Source organism: Trichogramma pretiosum, unplaced genomic scaffold (assembly GCF_000599845.2).
Source record: "Trichogramma pretiosum strain Unisexual culture from Peru unplaced genomic scaffold, Tpre_2.0 scaffold31, whole genome shotgun sequence".
In the NCBI taxonomy this organism is placed as follows: domain Eukaryota; kingdom Metazoa; phylum Arthropoda; class Insecta; order Hymenoptera; family Trichogrammatidae; genus Trichogramma; species Trichogramma pretiosum.
In genome coordinates this window covers 1,767,652-1,788,525 of record NW_019641631.1, presented here as the reverse complement: position 1 = coordinate 1,788,525, position 20,874 = coordinate 1,767,652, and the positions used below count along the sequence as shown (strand labels likewise).

The 20,874-nt window shown below is 38.6% G+C and overlaps 1 protein-coding gene across 1 annotated transcript; it reads right to left on the bottom strand.

Annotated features, from left to right (window-relative positions):
* Nucleotides 1-4,592: 4,592 nt before the first annotated feature.
* On the bottom strand, nt 4,593-16,911 carry LOC106655978 (venom allergen 5-like). Its single transcript, XM_023459261.1, has 7 exons — nt 16,882-16,911; nt 16,639-16,809; nt 16,478-16,559; nt 16,267-16,402; nt 16,031-16,194; nt 7,376-7,555; nt 4,593-4,726 (listed from the first exon to the last, which is right to left on the bottom strand). Exons 1-7 carry the CDS (start codon nt 16,909-16,911, stop codon nt 4,593-4,595), a joined length of 897 nt encoding a protein of 298 aa, XP_023315029.1.
* Nucleotides 16,912-20,874: the final 3,963 nt, after the last annotated feature.

Genomic DNA, 20,874 nt, shown 5'->3' with positions numbered 1-20,874 from the left:
TTTAAATGGTATTTTCGCTCGCCCACGGCCTCCGAGTGCAACACACTCGAGAATTGCTCGTTGCAGCCCGAGCGATCGACGCTTAAAATATATATTTCAACGTCAACTCTCGATACGAAGCAAGCTCCATTACGCGTTTGTTTTGATTCACGACGACGATTTCCCGACGAGCAGCAGCAGCACGATCCTTTTTAATTTTCCGCAGTTAATGAGCTTGCTAATAAAACGCGCCGCGCCGAGCGAGCTACGTCGAACTTTGACATTTAAAATATTAACGTTGAAGCATTTTCTCGAAAATTCTCACTCGTTTGAGTGCGTGTAATGCGCGTATACGTGCGAGTGCGGCGGTAGTCGAATGATATGTGCCCGACTGTATAATACACTGCCGCATTCACGGCTATGTTAACGAGAAAATATTTAATAATTAACAACCACTCCTAGATTTCTATTATATACTTATTACGTCGATTGTAAAAATCACCCGTAAATACATACGTATTCAATCGTGTTGCTCTTGACACGACAACATATTATATGCACAAAGTAAGAAGCAGCGCTGCGGAAAAAAAGGAAAGCCGATAATTGCTAGATGTAAATCGAGAGAAAAGCTGCACTACAAATTGAATCAACGTATAGAACGCGCCGATCTTTGCGTAATATTTCGATCATTTAATTAATTGTTCGACTCACCTATACGCGGTGCACGTGCGCTTACATAGATTTTAATGCGGCATATTAATAAGACGTCCACGATGGATCAAGCATCAAAAAGCTTCGTACGTTATCACAGCATGTCCAATTATATCGAAAATTGCGACTGCGAACGTACAGTGAAATCCGATTATCGCCCGTTTATATATTATTCGTCTCGAGTCTAACACTTGTACGCATGAATGTAAATCAATTATTTTGCGTATTTAGCCCCGCGTTCGCTCGCGAGCCGTGAAGGATTCTAGGCATTAATTCGGACGCGGTACACGATAGGAAAAAAAAGCTCCTTCGCGCGTAAGGCCAATAAAGTGAAACAGCCGTTACACACTGCGCGAGGATCATCATACACACACGCGCGCGCGCCGTATAGAAGCGATATCTCGTGCTCGATCTTACCATTTCCCTGAACTCAGCGGCAGCAGCAGAACTATTCGTTTATAAGCTGACTCGAGAGCGAGTGCACACCACGCCTTGGCGCGAATGTATGTAAGCGAAAAATAGTATGAGCTAAGAAGCGAGAGAGAAAAAGAGAGAAAAAGAGAGAAAGAGAGATAGCACGTCTCGGATTCTCCAGATACTTATCCAAGGCAGCTCCGCGTCATTAGCGGTCTCGAGACGCGCGTACCGGCTCGCGCTATATCATATCGCTCGCGCGCGCGCGAGGGGGTCGCACCGTCCGCGCATAGCCGCAGCCGAGGCTTCTTGTGTTTTTAACGGGAGCCGGAAGAGAACTTGGCACAAGTTGCCTGAGCATATACGCTGGCCTCCCTTCCGCGTGATTTATCGATATCATACGTAGCTCTCATACACACGACTTTATATACGCATCGGGCCGACGAGCTTTGCCTCGTTATCGTAAAAAGTCGTTCGCTCTATGCTCTTATATGAGCGGAGATTCGTCGTCGCGGCTACGTACATATACCTGTACAAACGATATTAAACTTCAGCCTCTCGTTCGACTGCAATTTTCACCGATGGTATAAATGTGCCCATGATCATCGGGTTACCGACGTAGATTATATAGGCGCAAGCTCGAAACAGCCGCGTTACTGTTTGTACATGTAATTTAAATGTCCTGGGTCTAGGTAAATATGGTCAGAATAAATTTCGAATCATACTGCTAAATATTTATTTACTGTACGAAATATTCTAAACTGTTACTCATGTCGATCATGATGAAAAAGCACAAATCCCTGCTGCACAAGAACTATGGACTAATAAAAATAAAATAGAGCAAGTTATTTTTAACAAGGTGATTTAATTATTCAAGAAACCTTTTTTTGTTTGACGTTACCTAAAAGCTCTAAAATAGTTTATTTTTATCCAAAGTGTTGTATTTTTTGCTATAGGTTTAAATAATTTTAGTGTGGGAACGAGCAAATTCTGATTCAGAAGACTATTTTCAAAATTAGTATAAAAAGTTCAGATTAATCTTAAGCTCGCCAAATTTTTTTTGCAACAAGCGCAATGTTTTTTCTGAAAATAATCACTTTGAAGTGAGCAAAACCGCTGGGTTGATGTTACTGAACCCAATATTCGATTCTAACTCATTGGTGGAACATTATAAAAAAATGGGCAATAATATCAAAATTAATGGCTTCAAATGAGTGAGATTTTTTTTAACCCATTAAGTCCCAAGAGGACGTTTATTCAACACTTTATTCGGCCATTATATTTTTGGTGTAAATGGAGTCAAAAAAATTTGCGAGTAACTAATTCTAATGTAAAATTTAATGCCCTTTCAGAATCTGTGTAACTTTTGACCTGATTACTTTTTCGAAAATCTGAGATCAGATTCTGAATGGGCATTAAATTTTACTTTAGAATTAGTTACTCGCATATTTTTTTGACTCCATTTTTACCAAAAATACAGTGGACGAATAAAGGGTTGAAAAAACGTCCTCTTGGGACTTAATGGGTTAAGATTGGATTAATCTCTTGTATGACTTAAACGCATTTATTGAACTATTTTTCGATGAATCACATAGGTTAAAAACTCAAAATATGATTTAATCATTTTTTTATCGAGTTTTAGAGGAAAAATCGATGAAATGGAGTAAAAAATATTAAAAAATACTATATCCACTTTGAGGAGACAGAAAAAATCATTTATACACGCCTATATTGCGCGTGTTTTTATAGAATCCTTAAAGAAAATTGCTATTAAAAGTCGATTTTTAATCGAGAAAAATCGTTCAAAATCGGCCCACCCTATTATATGTCTCTTATGTATGCCCTCGATACAGTGTCGAAAGAGTCGTTTTCTTCGAATACTATGGAAAATATGCTATCAAAACTTCGTGATAAATATAATTTCTTGGAAAAGTAACGCATACGAGTTTGCAAAAGCACTTTAAATAGAAGGGGAGATGTCTCTGGTCGTATGGCGCGATTGTGAGTAAAAATGCTTAGGACGGCTACTCTCTCTCTTCTTTCTCTTTTCTTCGGTAAAGTTAATAGGCATGCACAGGCTGCCAAACTTACTGCTGTCGGCAGTTCTTTTCTTAAGACTTCAGATGCTCGATCGACCGCAAAGCGGTTTTCTTAAATACGATACATTTTGTGGCATTAGCGCAGGAAAAGAGAGAGAAATAAAGAGAAAGATCGATGTATACACGAGGCGAAGGGGTGAAGGCATAGCCACGAGAAGCCAATTAAGATTAAAGACGAGACCTCAGCTATATAATATGCGCGTGTTGCTATTTACAATATCCAGGTTCAACGAGCTCTAGAAATTCTACGAATTATTTGTTCTCATATTATACATGTACTCCTAGTTGTCCAAGTGTCACCGAGACTTCACCGAGATAAAAATTTTAATTCTTTTTAAATTGCCTTTTGATCCTTCAGATTGATTTCTTGAAATTTCCTACGCACAGTTTAAATGGTTGCAAGAAAAATGATATTACTATTTTTTTAATGTTGTTTTTAATTTCATATTATATTTCATGCAGAAAAAGAATACCTTACAGTTATCACAGTGCAGCATATCATAAACGTCACATTTCAAACGAAAGGTTAATTTTTGCATGCTTTGAAAAATTTTTCGAACGTTATTGGTATCAATTTTATCACTCTCGCACAACACTACGCATCCATCTCCTCTTGCTCGCGACCAATATCATCTGAAATTATAGAATCTATATGCTCAATCCCGCTCACTCAATCGCGTCCTGCCTTCAGTCTTCAACCTATCACTGCCTCCCACATCACCAAACTCATTACCACCATCTCGTCCAAATCCATGGGATTGGACGATATTTCCTCACCCATGCTATCACTCGCTTCATCTACGTTATCAACCCCACTTACCACAATCATTAACACTTCAATAATAACAGCAACCTTTCCTCATACATGGAAGCTCGCTTCCATTATTCCCCTATCAAAAACTTCATCACCCTCCTCCCCCAATGACACTCGCCCCATAGCTCTTTTATCTGAACTGTCCAAAATACTCGAACGCGTCATCCACACCCAACTCATCACCTACCTTATTGATCATGACCTACTCTCTCCTCATCAGCACGGATTCCGGCCGAGTCATTCCACCCAAACAGCCATCCTAGACATCACCGAGCGCGTCAGATCCGCCATCAACGAGCGGATGGTCTCGGTCTTAGTGTCCTTCGATTTTTCGAAGGCCTTTGACACGATCCCACTCCATCAGCTACTCGTGCGGCTACGTGAGATCGGCTGTGATGACTTGACAATCCGTTGCGTTTGCGGACTATTTAAGCCTACGCAGCCTAGCAGTGCGGAAGGCTGATGGTTCGCATTCTCATCTCTACCGCACCACATCTGGCGTCCCACAAGGAAGTGTACTCGGCCCACTCGTCTTTCTCATGTACATAAACTCCCTCCCCTCCATCCTCTCCCAATCACATGCCATCATCTTTGCAGACGATACACAAATCATTTTTCACGCCCCGCCGTCCCAGTTCAGAGATTTGGTGTCTCGCATGACTGCTGATGCCAACGCTGTTCACCAATGGGCCATGGATAATGGCCTTAGCTGAAATGCCCAAAAAACTCGCGTTTTATTGCTGGGGAATCACGTTTTCATCAATGCTCTTGGCAGAGCAAACCCCCCTAAAATTGTACTGGCTGGTACAGCACTCGAGTTCTCACCCACCGTTAAGATCCTTGGTCTGGTGCTCGACTCGAAGCTGAACTGGGATGCACAAATTTCATCCGCCTCATCTAAAATTCATTATGCCCTATACTCCCTACGTCACCATCGCAACTCCCTGTCACGTCATCTGCGCCAGCATCTCGTTCAGGCGCTGATTGTTCCACACCTCGACTACGCAGCGGCTGCGCTGACAAGCCTCACGGCTGAGCAGAAGCTCCGATTACAGCGCCTACAAAATGCCTGCATTAGATTCATCTATGACAACATCCCACGAATGGCACATGTAGTTTAGCGTTTGGTTGGCTCTCTGTTGCACGTAGGGGCGACCAACTCATGATTCTCCTGGCAAGGAAAATCGTGATCAGTGGCACACCATCCTGCCTGGTAGCGCGTTTCACACTCCTCGAGAGCCGTGATCCCAACCGTAGAGTGACCCGACAGCTTCCTCCACGTCTTTACTACCCATCTGCTCGTACATCAACACTCCATAATTCATTCACTCATACGACCACCTAATTGATCAACTCTCTACCTGCATCATTCTCCCTTCTGGCCACCTCTCCCAACCCTCGCACGTTCCTCCGCAACCACTTCCTCTCCCTTGAGAAGTCAGAGTGGCTGCAGCGCTGTGCGACAGAGAATCTCTCACCCGTACCTCTTCCCCTCATTGGCCTACTTTCACTTCGCAACTACAACTAATAGTGCAATCAATTATTACTAAAATTCACCCCGCATGAATGCAGTCCCTGGGCAATTGTTGGTGGGCCTGGAGCCTTTGCTCCGTCTGCCCTGGCCCGGCGATAGAGCTGGCGGGCGGCTCCCGCATTCTGGCTTGTCCCACTTCGGGTCGGCGCTCATTGGGTGACATTGAGCTTTTGTATATATGTAAATATGTAAATAACTGTACTGTACTCTATTTTTATTTTCTTTCTTTTCGCCATTTTAAATTGTCTATCTGTATGCAATCTATTACCCATCTGCGCTAATTGCTCAATGTATCTATGTATTTTTTTATAATTCTTCATTTACTATCTGTAATTTACTTCGGGGCCACATGGGGTTCTACCCCCCGGTCCCATAATAAATAAATAAATCAATCAATTAATCAATCACTCTTTTCATTATCTGTATCCAAATCCTCGTATGACTTCATGATCGGTTCTAAGCACGTATCGCACGTGCAATTTTCTTTGCAAATTTTTGTTTTGTGAAACTTGATGTTATTCAAAACGATTGCAATGAATCAGCGACTCTTTAACCATCAGGAATGTTTGGATTCGGTCAAACGGTGTAAATGTTTTTGGCTACTTCCAATACTTCCGATAGTTGGGTCGGGGTTGTCATGTATCCAATTACGTGTACATAAAAAACTTTTGTGTTGCTTTCATTTTTCAAATACTTCTATTTGCGAGAAATCGAGCTTATCATTGCTCATTAATCTGCTATGACATAAATTCAAATAAAATTTGCCTGAGCACTGATTATAACACATGGAATAGTACTTTACGATACAAGTGCCATAAGTAACACTTTTTGGCACGGCGTAGTTTAGGGCCCGAGCGCAGCGAGGGTCCTAATAGCTGGGCCGAAAAGTGTCCCCATGGCACGAGTATCGTACAACATTTTATAGCATTATGCTAAGTTCACATTTATGCCCCCTTTTCCGAGTCATGAGTCGCACTTTCTGGTACCGCAAAGTGAGGTTAGCGCACGAGCGTATGCGAGTGCGATGCGAACGCAGCGGTGCCAGAATGTGCGACTTATGCCACAGAAAAGCGTGCCATAAATGTGAGCTTATGCCACACAGTGCTAAATAGCATTTTGTAAAGTTTTTGAGCATTCGGTGATAACGTGCTTGATTTTGGGCAAAACGTCTTTATAGATTGATTGTAAGATATTGCTTAAAAAGTTTGCAGATTGATACTCTGATAAAAATTGAAAGATCGGGACGATTTTTCCTCCAACTGAAGCACTTGCTACATATAGAAATATATAAGAAGATAAACAGGTTGAGGAAGTTTGAATTTTTTTAACAAAGCGTCCAGCTGCATCGATAGAAACGGAAAAGTCTTCCTGTTTCGATATGCAGTTCCATAATTGTTTTTGTTTTCTAGAACTAAATAGATATAGGAAATTCTGTAACACTTTCAATTTTATTCGACCATTCTTTTTGCAAGGTCACATCTAATAATTCGTGCTGTAACGGGGAACCAACTTGATAGTAAGGCCGGCTAGGATTCCGGGTCACAAAATGATTGCTCGTCGAGCCGATTTGCTCGACGAGTTACTTACGTACAGTGGTGATGTTTGTGTGTCGTTGTTCGGCGAGTCGTCTACTCGTCGAGATCCTCGGCTGCTGTAATGGGAGGTCGACGAAAGGAAGAACTCGCGTTTAATAGTAAAATAACGATTCTATTCTATTCGGCGTCAAGCCTTCAATCATATATTACAGCGGTCTTTACAATTTCGCGAATAAAACTTCAAAGGGGGCCGATCGCTCGCTCGCAAATACAATAAGTTTTAGCTTACTCGTCGAGGTTTCGCTGCTCAGCGTGTCGAACTCGATCGCTGGATTTAATATGCGGCGCTGTTTCGTCGCCGGCTGGAAGTCGCTTCCAGCACGGTGCAACGGGCTGGGCAGTGTCGTGGCAACCAGGTCGAATACTTGCGTCCTAGCACTAGCTACAAGCTTGGTTGCACTACACGGCACTGCACACGATTTGCAAGAAAATGTGAGCGTAATGAGTCGATCGCGGTGTGACTAGTCACGTCTGTGTACGGTACAAGAGTGTCTCGCTTCTCTTTCGATCAGCGGCCCTTCGGCCTACGCGCGTTCGCCGCTGTCGTCTGCTCGTCGCGCTCTTGGCACGGCGAGCCTCGCGCTGTCGTATTTATTAGCGCCCGCGGTTTTAATTGAATTTTTGAATTCCATTACAGAGCATAACATTTTTTGCTGGTCATACTCCTTGTTCATGGAATTCAGTACTTTGGCGAGCTTAACAAAGGACTTCCTGCGTATGCACTGTGTAGTGGCCCAGAACCTGCACCGAATTTCATCGTGTCCTTGGCCTTTTTTCATTGAAATGCAGTTGGTTTACAGTGGACCGATTCTTTCTGGACTTTTTTCCTTAAAGTGCCGGATAATTGTCATTTTTTAAAATGAGGCATTCTCGATGTGTCGCAAGTTTCTATCACAAACATTTTTATCTTTGGCGAGTCACTAGCACATGAAGATGCTGTTAACTTATTAACGCATTCTGTGCAGTAACCCGAGAATTTTATAGTTCCATCTTTTGCAATTTAATGATTTTCGAACGTAAAGGGGCAACGTACGCAATTTGGAATATATTTTATCAAACATAATATGTGTCCAACCGTCTTTAATTTTAATTCAAATCGATCACTGTCCGCATACAAATATAACGTGAGAGGGTTTTTAAGCATTTTCCCAACTTGTTACTTGCTGTTTTCCATACATTTGCACTTTTTGATAAAAGTTTGCCGTTCTCATCGAACACCATAGCCTTTTTCAGCGCTTCAAATATATCTTCAATACTTTTAACAGCTCATATTATGAGACGCATATTATGAGCATTGGGTATTGTTCTTTGAGGTCCTAGGAAGCTAAAAAAAAGGGTGTACTACCGAAATTTTAATAGGTAATTTTTTTCTAAACATTTATCATCCAAGAAAAGCTAAATAATGCAGGCGATACGTGCGCTGCATTGTCCAGCTATCGAAATTTTTCCAAACCTCTGGCAATACTACTAATGACCTTAACAATATAATTGAAACATATGAATCGACAGATTTTTGCATGTTTTTTGCAATGGTGCCCTTAGTTTTTCGAAAAAAGCATTTGCTGGCCAAAAAATGGCTCTAGAATTACGATTATTTTTCAGCCAATCGTTCCGAAATCTTCTTGACTGAAGATATATCAATCCTAAGTAAGAAAAAAAAAAGAAGAGTTGACATTCTTGGAAAAGCGAGCATATATATTTTATTGTGCTTGAAGGCTCTGGGAAGCTGAAATAATGCGTAGAAAATAGAATCACTCATAATATCACTCATGATCATCATATAGAATGATAAAGATGAAGAAGGTGAAGTTAATGGTAAAGATGAAGAAGATGAAGATCATGAAGAAGATGAAGAAGAGGAAAATGAAGAAGAAGTTAAAAAAAGCGACAATGAGCTTGAGAGCGGTTTTAATGATGAAGACGATGTTAATGAAACTAACGTGATATCCAAAAATAGTAAGAACTCGAACAAAAAAAGTACTAATAATTTTCCAAGGTTATCAAAAAAACGTAGAAAAATAATTGATAATTCAGATGAATCTGAAGAAATTGAAAAAGAGAAGGAAGAAATTGGTAAAAATAAAAAATAAACGAAGAGCAGCAACCATATATTGAACCGTATAATGATGTAGAAATAGAAATTCCTTCTGGAGATACTGAAGATTCTCAAGTAAGTTATTATTTATTCTATCTTATATTTTAAAATTATTTTGGCCCACTTTTCTGTCTCAAAGGTATATGTGACATCGCAGTTTCCCTGTTAAATGTTTTTTGTCTCTAAATATATTTTTTTAGACTTGACTTGTGGTTACACTTGATCTGCTACTCGTAATTCCTTTTCGCTTGGATTAGGGAATTCTAAAATTACGTTATTATACCAAATGTACTGAGATATTGTGATAAGACATTTTTTACGAATATTTCACGATTGTCTTGAGTAATTGAAATCAATTATGTAATTTACTTACAATTTTTTTTTAATTTCTATGTTGTTCTTTCCATTGGCGAATCATTCTTTTATCCAAAGTTCGGTTTTCTTTTCTTAGGGATTTTTAATGAAATTGCAACTAAATTAAAAAAAATATACAGTTCGTGTCTATTAACCGCTTTTTTTGTTTTTGCGTTTATTTTCATACTCCAATTTACTGAGATTTTATTAACAGGTTGCATTTAATAAAAGTCGATTAACCCCTGAGGAAGCACTGGCAGCGGCAGAAAAAATAATTATAGACCAGAAAAAAAAATTAAAAAATTTGGCTGATATGTTCCTTGATGTGAAAAGGCAGAATATAAAATTAAAAAAACAATTGTCCGAAAATAAGAAAGTAAAAAAGTACGAAAATGGTAAGTTATCTTTGAATTTATATTTTTTAAAAATTATTTTCTTCCTTACCTGTTCAAAACGATTACGTGTATTTTCACCTTGGGATCGGAAAATAGAATTATTCATAATTGGTATTTTTTTACAGTGATTAATGGCCGCATTCAAATAAAATCACGCAGGTAATACGTGAGCGGTTTTTGCCAATACCTGTACTATCTTTTATGGATTAAAACCATTCTATGCTGTGGAAAGAAAGTTTCAGATAGAGATACCTGCTTATGCAAAATACAATTAAATTTTAATTTAATTTTCCATAAATTGGTCACTCGGTTAATCGATACCATCCAATCAAAACGCAGTTAAAAAGGAAGGCAAAAAAGACGCTTGCATTTTTGGAATGCGCCAGTGAGATTTGTTGATTCTGCTAGATAATAGTCAGTGTAACCATCTGATCACCCCGTAAAAGCAGCTCCGCTTACAAGACGGTTAGTTTTTGATAACCCAACCAAACACGCTGAATATCCTTGCAGTTTTTTGGTTGATGGAAGTTATTTTTGTAACAGCCGTCATACTCTCAAAGTGTAGTGTTGTGTTGAATAATTTTTTAGATTTGCAGTGATGACTTCAATTATATAAATCGCGTTATTTAAATACTGTCCTTTACTCGACGATGATTATATTAGTTGTCGGCAGAATCAGGATTTTACATTTGTAAACTCTCTGCCAGTTTATTTTCGAGGGAAGCTGCCATTGATGAAGCGATCTGAAACACTGGATCTTAGCCGATGTAAGGTTTAAGATTTAGATCTAGGTTAAATAATCTAGTTTGCTCTATAAAAAATAAAAAATGTATGTTTCGAGAGAACGCTCAATGTTGCGACCGAAATTTATTCAATGATCACCTGAAGTTGTGGGGCCCATGTCTTTGGACCGATTTTCTTTATAAACTAATGGTCATTTTGTGAAACATGAATGGGGTTTCTGAATCGATTCAAAGTTCTACTCGGAAAGTGAAATAATTACATTTCTGATAATACTTCGAATGAAAGATTTAAATTTCTATTTAAATTGTAAATGAATACTTCATTCTTTATCAATAGATTTGGAATAGGTTTGGAACTAAAAATCGTCCTTAATTTAAAAAATTGCGAATAAGTAAATAATTATCTAATGATTAATGAGCTTGTTAGCATTAGTAAATTTATGCTGAGTAATTTTAAAAGTTTCTTTTTTCACAACTCTCGAACCTTTTTAAAGTAACGATATCTTTTAAGCCCCTATCCTACTAATTAAGAATACGATTCACGCGTATCAACGATAAACATAAGTTGAAAATGAAACTTTTCAAGCACATCTCTTCACTCTTCCAATTCACTCTTTACAATTCCAATTGATGATTTTTTTGGAAAACTGAGCGGGGATTTTAAAGAGCTGCTCATCAAATACAAATTATCACAGATGGTTTCAGGATAATTATCAATAGAGCAGTCAATTTTGTGGGGCCCATGTCTTTGGACCGACTTTCTTCATAAACTAATGGCCATTTTGTGAAACATAAATGGGGTTCAAGTTTCTGAATCGATTCAAAGTTCCACTTGGGAAGCAAATTAATTAAATTCTGTTTAATACTTCAAATCAAAGATTCAACAGATCCACATACAATGTAATAGCTGTTCCAATTGAACTTGTACTTATATGCAAATATACTGTTTGCCACTTGCGAGTTTCAATAAATTTATTCATACGCCACCTGTTAGCAATATATAAAACTAAAGACTTACTCTTACGAATCCAGAAAGGGATTGAACGTAGCGATTTCGCATCGCAGTCACTATGCTCGTCCACTAACCTGACTCTATATAATAGTACCAGAAAGAGAAAGAACGACTTAGCACAGTGCTATAAAATTGAGTATGGCATTCGTACTTTAGGGGATACTTTTTGACACGGCTATTAGCCTGTTATTTGTCACGGCAAGTCTGCGAGAAATAGATAGAATTACTTTGAGATGTACATATTATCAAACCCATACAGTACAGTTAAATGCCTTTCCACACTTTCTTCTGCCAATTTCTCATCAAGCAAGCGACCAATACAGTTGCATGCGCGCGAGTGTATACTTGACGCGCTTACACAGAGCGGTGGTAAAAAAAATTTTTGCTTAGCAAGTGTGCGCGAATTTCATTGAACGCAAACATTTTCGATGATATGGGATGGTCAAAACGATTAGGATACATTATAATAACGTTCATATTAATGCGATTGCGTCAGGAATTACGCGCAGTATGCACACGCGTGTGTCTGTACGCGTGCGTGGGAAAGAGCTTTTCTTTCTTTCCATTCAGCAGCAGGTATATTAGTTTTTACGAGGTTGCGAGTTGGCATATTATAAATCTGCTAGCAGCGAATTTCACCGGTTATGTGCGCTCGCGCTGAGCAGCGCGCGTTTGTATCGGTTATTATTATTAAGCGAATGACGCGGTGCCTTTCGCGATGCCCCCAAGATACGTGTGTGTACGTGTATGTGTATGAATGTGGAGAGTACCGAGAGCCGATTTATTCATATAAAATACGAAACAATAGAATTGAGGGATTTTCTTATTGTAAGTATAGGGAAAATCGCGTATAGATCAACGCGTTGAGCGATCTTACACGCTACACTACAACTTTTCGAACGCACAACTTGCGCTAGTTTTAATAAGTCGAATCAAAGACGAATTATTATTTTTGATACTCCGTTTCATTCATTGGACATAATTGCGTAAATTTAGTTCGATATAATTTATTATCTAAATCGAGAATTATTTCCTTGATAAAATTATAAAAACATTCATTCGTAAAAAGGACTATCAAGTGTCAGATTCACCTTGGATTATTCTAATCGAAGATATGCATGAATTATTGTTAAAAAAAGTCGCCTCTCTGTATTGAACATTATATATGGAATGAAGATGATGTTTGAATGCTCATAATCCAGAGCTCACGTATTTTTCTATGCAGTGTACCATGGAATGTTTTTAAAAACAACTAACCGTTTTGTGTGTTGACTAACCGTTCATATATGACAACTTTAAATGGTTTGGATTATCTCGAGTAAAATTTCAAGGGTTCAAAATCATCGGCGTGAAAGGTATCTATCAATTTGCAAAAAAGTCAAAGAAAAACCTGTCGAGCTATAATAGCCTCTCGTTAATCATTACTCTTTGAAATTTTTTTGACCTTTGAAAATCTGACAGTAATATACTCCACGTTGACGACGTGCGCATAAAGAGATACGCTTATAAGTGTTGACCCCCCTGCAAGGGTCGAGTACCTCATCTCGCATCGCGTCATACTGCGTCGCGCAGGAAGAGATCGATAGGTCGTTATAGACACGCGCGTGAACATATTTACGTGTGAGTAGGTAGGCCTGTGTGTGTATCCTACGTGTTCTTGTGCGATATAATCAATTTTGCGCTTCTTGATTAATACGAGGTAAATGAATAATCTCTGGGAATCGCTTGAACGCCCATCACGAGATGTTGTAGATTGTGCAAGGAGACTTACTCGAGAGCGACGTCATATGTTGCAAGAAAATTTGAAGAGGAATGATGGATCGATCTGACCGAACCGAGATGAAATGAAAAAATTCAGCAACGAGCACCAGTGCTAGCGTACACAGACTATAGTTACATTTTCAAGCCAGAGAATATTGTGCGAGGATCGATTATTTTTAATTAAAAATAACGAAATTATCGAGTTCGGCATGATTTTGCCGACGTTGCTGATTAGGCATGTCGGAAGCAATTTGAAACCCCTACAGTAATCTGCTGTAAATGGAATATATAGTTCTGTAAGATACTCGTAACAAGACTGTCGATCGAACGGTGGTTCAAAGGGTAAAGAACATCGATACATATACAGCTTTCAAGTTTGCAAGTATCTGCTGCTGTGTTGATATAATTGCCATACGACAGCCGATTAAAATTGCATTTTGCCCCATCAACTAAGTACTGTTACATCGCTGAAATCGTACGAACATCAATTCTAATTTTAATTTAAAAAATGTTCATGTCTTACCTTTCTTTCGAAAGAAATATTCAACGTCGACGAAAAACATGTCCAAACTTATCGAAAATCTAAATTTTTCAAATCGAATGTGAGAGATATGGAGAATGTTCAATGCCTTCTCCTCGATTGAAAATATGATTGGAATTACACAAAATGATTATGGATTATAAACCTTGCTGATTTTTTTTCTCTTGCACTTGATACTAGAATAAAATAAAAATTCTCCACTTGTATTATGAGCAGCATGTCGCACAAAACAAAAGCTTGTATCACTGAAAACCTAACTGAAAGACGAAGAAGAAGATCTAGTAGGGATACAAGAGTAAAACTGAGGTACATATTTAATTCCAGTAATTAATGCCGTCTTGTAAAACATGCCTCTTGGGGGGGTCTCTGCTCTACATATAGCTCAACCCTCGAATGCTTAGCTGTCTCTCTCTCTTTCTCTTCATCCCTTGGCAGTAATGAGCCCGATAAATCAACTGCTTCTAAACTCGAAACTTCTGAATAAGTTGAAGGCCGTCTCATCGACCAAACAGCAGTAACAGCAGTATAGGAGCCAAGCGCCGAATGCGCTTTTCCAGCTTTTCCGTGGCCACTCGCGCAGAGTACACAGACCCGCACACAAGTAAAAACGAGCTTAAAAGCTCGGATGCCGGAATTTTCTCCCAAACTTCTGTCTGCACGAACCGTAGTATTTATTGCTCGACTATATTTTGCCATGCCGAATTCAAAGAACACCTAAATACCTCGCGAAATGGTCAAAAAAGTCGAACGTCTCAAGCTCCTTTTGAATTTTTTTCGCGAACTGTACTCCGCGCGCTCGCGTATATTTCATTTTTTACTCGCCAACAACACTATTACGACCTGGATTTTTACCAATTAATTCTAGCACAAAAGACCGTGGTGGTGCGTGCCCCGATGGAGAATGAAGAGTGAAAAAAGTATAGGCAGAATTTTTTTCATACTCCTCGTCGAGGATTTAGTCTGCCCACTCCAGCCATTATATGCATAATCCCCTGGACTAATAGGCATTGCCGCTGTGGTACTAGCGGCTAGCGAGCCTGCCACAAGAGGAAAATGACGGAGCGTGACAGGCAGGCTGGGCACGGTACGAAGCTATTACGACTCGGTGGTGTTGCTGGCACGACCCCGCTTTAACTTTAATTAATGAAATTGCTACGCACGCGACACTTTAGGGAAGTACACCACAATCATAGACTATCATTTTGTAAAGATTATCGTGGTTAGCTTAAGTGCCCGAGGTAATAAGTCATCCTCACAATAAAATCTCTTTGTAGCTGATTAAGTCATTTGTTAAAAATTCTGAATCACTTTTGGCTGAAATAATTTTTCAAAAGTTCCGACGACAAAATGCAAAAATGGCTGCGTACGAACATGCGAAAATGTCCGCTGCGCATATTTCGAATAATATGACTTATTAAAATTACAAAGGAGAGGGCTAGACGCGGACGAGCGTATTCTCGCAAGGGTCGCATTCCTCCGACCGCATCCTCCAGAAAACCACGTATACACGCGAGATGAAAAGAGCCCAGTCTAGGCTTCTGGGGCCTCTCGAGGAATAAGCCCCGGACTTTGCATATACACGACTGACCGTTGGGAATTGCGTGACCGCGAACGCGCTTCTGCAGCTCGCATCTTGACGCGTTGTATCCTGGATTAATGTTATTGCTTCGGCAATTCTCAGTAGCCATCCCTCTCTATCTCCGAGCGAGGGTCGTGTACACGCGGACGATGCGGAAATTAACGGTGAACCAATTTTCAAAGGGTCTACGCGGTCTTATGAGCTCCACACATTGACAATTAGGTATTCGAATTTTATAATAATGAATTTTTTATGAATACTTATTGCTTGTACCTAGCTCTCATTTGATTATTTATTTAGTATGAATTTCGTAGAATTTACAAAAAAATTCTAATCAATAGTTTGTAAAATATTAACATTTATTTATTCACATACTAATAATAGATCTAACGAAAATTAAATACTGATGTACACAGGCTCTCCAAGCACATTTCCTGCGGGTCCATAGTTACAAATTAGATAAAAACGGTTCAATCCACTGCTATGAGTTCGCACAGCCCCGCATCCAACTATTTTAGTATCAGCCCAAACCATTTGCGAATAGTGTGCTGTGGCAGGTCTCGAGAAACTGTAATAATTATGTTGGATGATGAATTTTCTTAAAATGAAAACTAATTGATTTTTTTAAAAAAGATCTTACGTAAATTTGTCAACTTCAGAGCAATCGAAAAGTTTGACCTCGTTGTACCACAAGTCAATCATATCGGTTATGCTATAGATACTTATGTCCTCGGAAGTACCCCTATAAGCAGTATTTTGACCCACCCAAAACCTCTCTACAAATTATAGCAAATGTTATAATGTATCAAAAAGTTTTGCAAATGATGAACTTAGTTCGAACTAAAACCTACCAACGTTTCTACAAGAATCGTGATTGACAGTGCACTGATTGGCCCATTTTTGGGCGATATTTGCTAATTCATCGTCCCAAGTCTAAAATTTTTTATCAAATTGCAATACGATTTACTATTAGAAATTCAGGATTAGAATTATTAAAAACAAAGTTACTTACGAGGGGAGGAATTTCTTTAGCTGCCGGTTGAGGCCCAGGATCACCTCGAGTTTCTTCTCCAGCAGCTATTTTTTGTCTTATTTCATTGTGATATTTCAGAATTTCTTCTTTTTCTGCATCGGTCAACCCATCAATTAATATTTTGTTGCATCGAGAGGATTTTTCATTTCCCTAAAAGTCATATTTGATTTTGAAAATTGTTTCATTAAAGAAATATAAAAAGATACATCACTTACAGTAAACCGGCAAGCTGTATGTTGACGTCCTTGACATGATTCTATGTTACAGTAATTTGCCAGTGATAAGCTGAATAATGAAGAGATCAAAAAAAAGAATGGAGTAAATGCTAACGATTTCATTTTTCCTTGACGATACATTAAACGTATGAAATTTGCGTTAATTCATCGATCGAAAATGCCTGAAAAATGTTTGAAAATGCTCGTCTTATATAAGAAACGAAAACTGTCTGTGTTTTGCTTTGAACATCGTTATCATAATCAATCGTACATGTGTATATCTTTTGATGATACAATTTATTTTATCTAGAGTAACAATAAGTATAATTTTTATCAATGAACATGCTTTAAGGAGCTTTAGCATGGTAAGCGAATCGAAATACAAATTAATATCATTAAATTGATTCACATCGGTGCTAATCGACGGAAAACAATGTGAGAACAAGCAAATTTCATCAATGTCAACAGGAAATGTGTAATTTATTGATTGAAAAATCAGTCACCAAAAGATCTGTTGATTCAAAAGGTATTTTTGACAAAAAGTATCTTATTTAAAGTTTAATTTCTAATAATTTACTGATGCGCTATGCACAAATGAATTTTAACAATCATAGCTGTCATTTTGACTTATGCATCAATTTTTTCAACTTACTCTTTCAACTTTTATTTTGCTTACTCCTAGCGTAAGGAATATTTCTTTTATAAAAAGTAAAATGGAAATTTATTTCTACCCTGTTTAATGAACTAGGAAATATACATTTTTCATGTTTTAATATTAAAAATGCAACAAGATTTTGAATTTTCCCAGTACTTTTTTCGGCTTTATAATATTGTCTTTCATAATATCTTATCTTAATATTGTATAAAAGTTCAATACTCTCAATCATAAATTCATATACTCCAAGGAAAGAACATCGGTTATAAAATCGATTTTCTTATTACGTCACGTAGATTGGAAGAAAAAGCAAGAAAATTACTCATCCTGAAAAAATCGTCACGTACAGTAGACTGGTAAATATTTATTAATTAATAACCGAAAGAGTTCATGTTTATAATTTGATTAAAATTGAAATTTGGGGTTTCCCAAGCAAGAATTTTTTTCTCTTACATTTAGTTGAAAAATATCAAAAATCGTGAAAAATTTTAAGAAGAGATGTAGTAGGAAAAAATTGTAATTGAGAATATTTGGGTATAACTTTTTTTGGCTGCACTCAAAATTTATGACGAGGAAGTTGGTTGAAGTAGGTTGCACGTGTTTTCTGTGAGCTGTAGCCATGTAACATATCGCGTCATTTCTGGGCGAAAATTCGTTTAATAAACGAGGCAAGACAAAACTCATCACGTTCACAGCTTCGGTTGATCTATATATGTACGAACAAACGACCTTTGGACCCGAGGAAAAGTCTCCGAGCTCTTGATTTTATTTCGTTCGACGAACCATCAAGAAAGCATCATGTCTACGTGCACAAGCACGAGCATAGAGCAGCGGCAGCCTTTCTTGCTCGTGACGAACGAAAAATAAGACGTAAAAGCTCGAGAAATAAAGAGATGGAAAAGAATGAAAGGGGAGGCCAATAAGACAAAGTCTTGAGTAACCATTAACACCTCTCTGCGTCTCTTTCGCTCTGCCGGACAAATCACTCGATTTTCCCCGAGACGATTCCAGTTGCGGCACGTCCGCGGTAAATAAGGAAACGCTAGAGCCATGTATCACCCCGGGGATACGACACGCAAGAAAATATAACAACTGAAACAAGGAAAAGAGAGCAAGGGGGAGCGGAGTCTAAAGGTGCTTTACTGCTCTCGCCCAGTAATGACGAAATAGATGGTTTTAGTTGCGCGCGCGTATACGGCGTATCTTTAGAGAGCGGTAGGCAGCGAAAAAACGTCGTCGACGTCGTCGTCGTCGCTCCCACAGGAAGTCGGTAGAGAAAGAAATGAGTTAGAAGCGCTGATGAAGTGCGACCATTACCCGATACATATACACACGTACCCAAACGCATACACGTTTACAGAAAAGCTTTTCCCTTCTGCAGCTGCGTGTACGTGTGTCTGTGTATACGCGAGAGCGACTTTATTACCCGTGAGCGACGAGACCAGCGAGGGTATTATATAAAGCAACGGAGTCCTTAAATCGTCTGCAGCATCGTGGGATGTGTCGCTGTATGAGTGTGTAATCGTGCCATAGAACGAAAACAATGGGCGAATGAAAGTCAGTGTACATAGGGGCATGAGCTGCGCGCGGGCCTTTTTCCTTCATAATCCTTATGAAGTTAGTTTAGAAGCTTGTGTGTGTGTGTGTGTGTGTGTATAGAATCTGAGGCAATGCACTTTTGCAGCCGCCTTCATGTTGTGTCGTCGAGTGACATTCGTTATCGCTCCTCATTGTATTACACTGCATGTAGCGTAGCATAGCTGCGGAGCTGTACGCGCGCTAAGCATTGCTCGTTATGATTTTTGAGCTTTATAGAGTCGTGAGGGAGTTTACAGTTATTATTACAGAGCTGGCCACGTTACGGCGTGCTTATACACACTCGCACGCACGCTTATGCTTCTGCTACTGCTGCTGCTGCTGAGCTCTTAATCAATTGATTTTTAGAACTCTCGTATCGTTGTTGCTGTTGTTGTTCTGCCCCTGCTTTCTCAAACTTTATAATGGCTTTCAAAGATGATAATACATTGTTTAGAAAGTCAGAAAAAATTCAACACATTAATTATTGAGTCCATCAATATTTTTTCTTTTATTATCAAAAAAGTTTGACTGCAAGCCGAGCTCATTTTAACACAACCGCTGCGACAATTTCCGAAGAGCGATGTGCGATAAGAAACAACGTAAATATGAATTAATCCATGACTCGCGAAATGCATCCGGCCGATTGATAAACAGTTTGGGAGGAAAATTGATTTAAGCGGCTTTAAATCATTTTCACTGACGACTTACTATCACAACGATTTTTAGACAAAATTAAATATTTTATTGGTTAGGCTACCCTCAATTCACTTACACGATGTAAAATCGATATAGCTACAAAGACGATTTCACTAAGGTGTCTGTACGTTGATGGGAGGGTTTAAAAGGTTTCAACATATATCAGAATCAATGTGATTAAAAAAATTAGGAAACCCCATCGAGGCATTGTGAAGTCGTAACTTGGATCTACATTGCACGTAGCAATTAATAAATCGGGTCTATCGCTTCGACCCGTCCAGGCAAAAGTATAATACACATTCTATACTTCAACTGGATATATTCCATAAAATTTTAAACATATTCAATTCCAGTACGTATGTTGTTTTATTATATATTGTATTTCAAAAAGTTTGGCGAGTCCTATCTAATAGCGGAATCTTTTTGTATTTTTTCAAAAAGTATCTCAACAAGTTTGTTGTCATATCCTTGAATACTTTAAATATTCTGAATAATTCAATAAATTAAATTAAATTAACCAATAAATATTTTCAAAAATCGATCAAAAAACGTAAAGAACTATAAAAAAAATTTTACAAGCGATAAATTACGTGTGAAAATTAAAGACTAATCTTTAACGTGTCGACAAAACTGGGTTTGTAATAAGTATCCTTGGCTTACGCTTGTGGGCTTACTAGTCGCATATTTCCTTTTGTCAATGTGTACGTTAACCTAGAAGAAAGTACACGTAAAATTACTGAGTGGTGGTGCATCTTGATTACGCGCATTCGATTCGTCGACGAATCACGGAAGCCATTTGTCTACTGGATATAAGATCGGGAAAAATTCAGACGAGCTTTATATCGTCAAGGAGTGAGAGAGAGAAAGAGAAAGAGAGAAAGAACATGTGCTACTACACACATACACTTACATCAGAGGAAAAGAGGTGTATTTACCGTAACGAGAGATCGATCTCGATCGAGTTATATGTATGAACGTATTGATATTACTTGTTGCTGGATCGTTGCGTCTGCGAATAAGCTCGTACATAAAGGTTAAAAGTTATACTCTCAAATACATTAGGAGAAGAGA

Bases quoted from the DNA above. Each gene is read 5' to 3' on its own strand.
- LOC106655978 (XM_023459261.1), bottom strand. From the start codon at position 16,911: ATGTCAAGGACGTCAACATACAGCTTGCCG. The intron at 16,195-16,266 runs GTAAGATCTTTT...TAATTATTACAG, and splicing joins TCTGAAGTTGACAAATTTAC to TTTCTCGAGACCTGCCACAG. The intron at 4,727-7,375 runs GTAAGCTAAAAC...TGGGCATTTCAG, and splicing joins GAGCAGCGAAACCTCGACGA to CTAAGGCCATTATCCATGGC.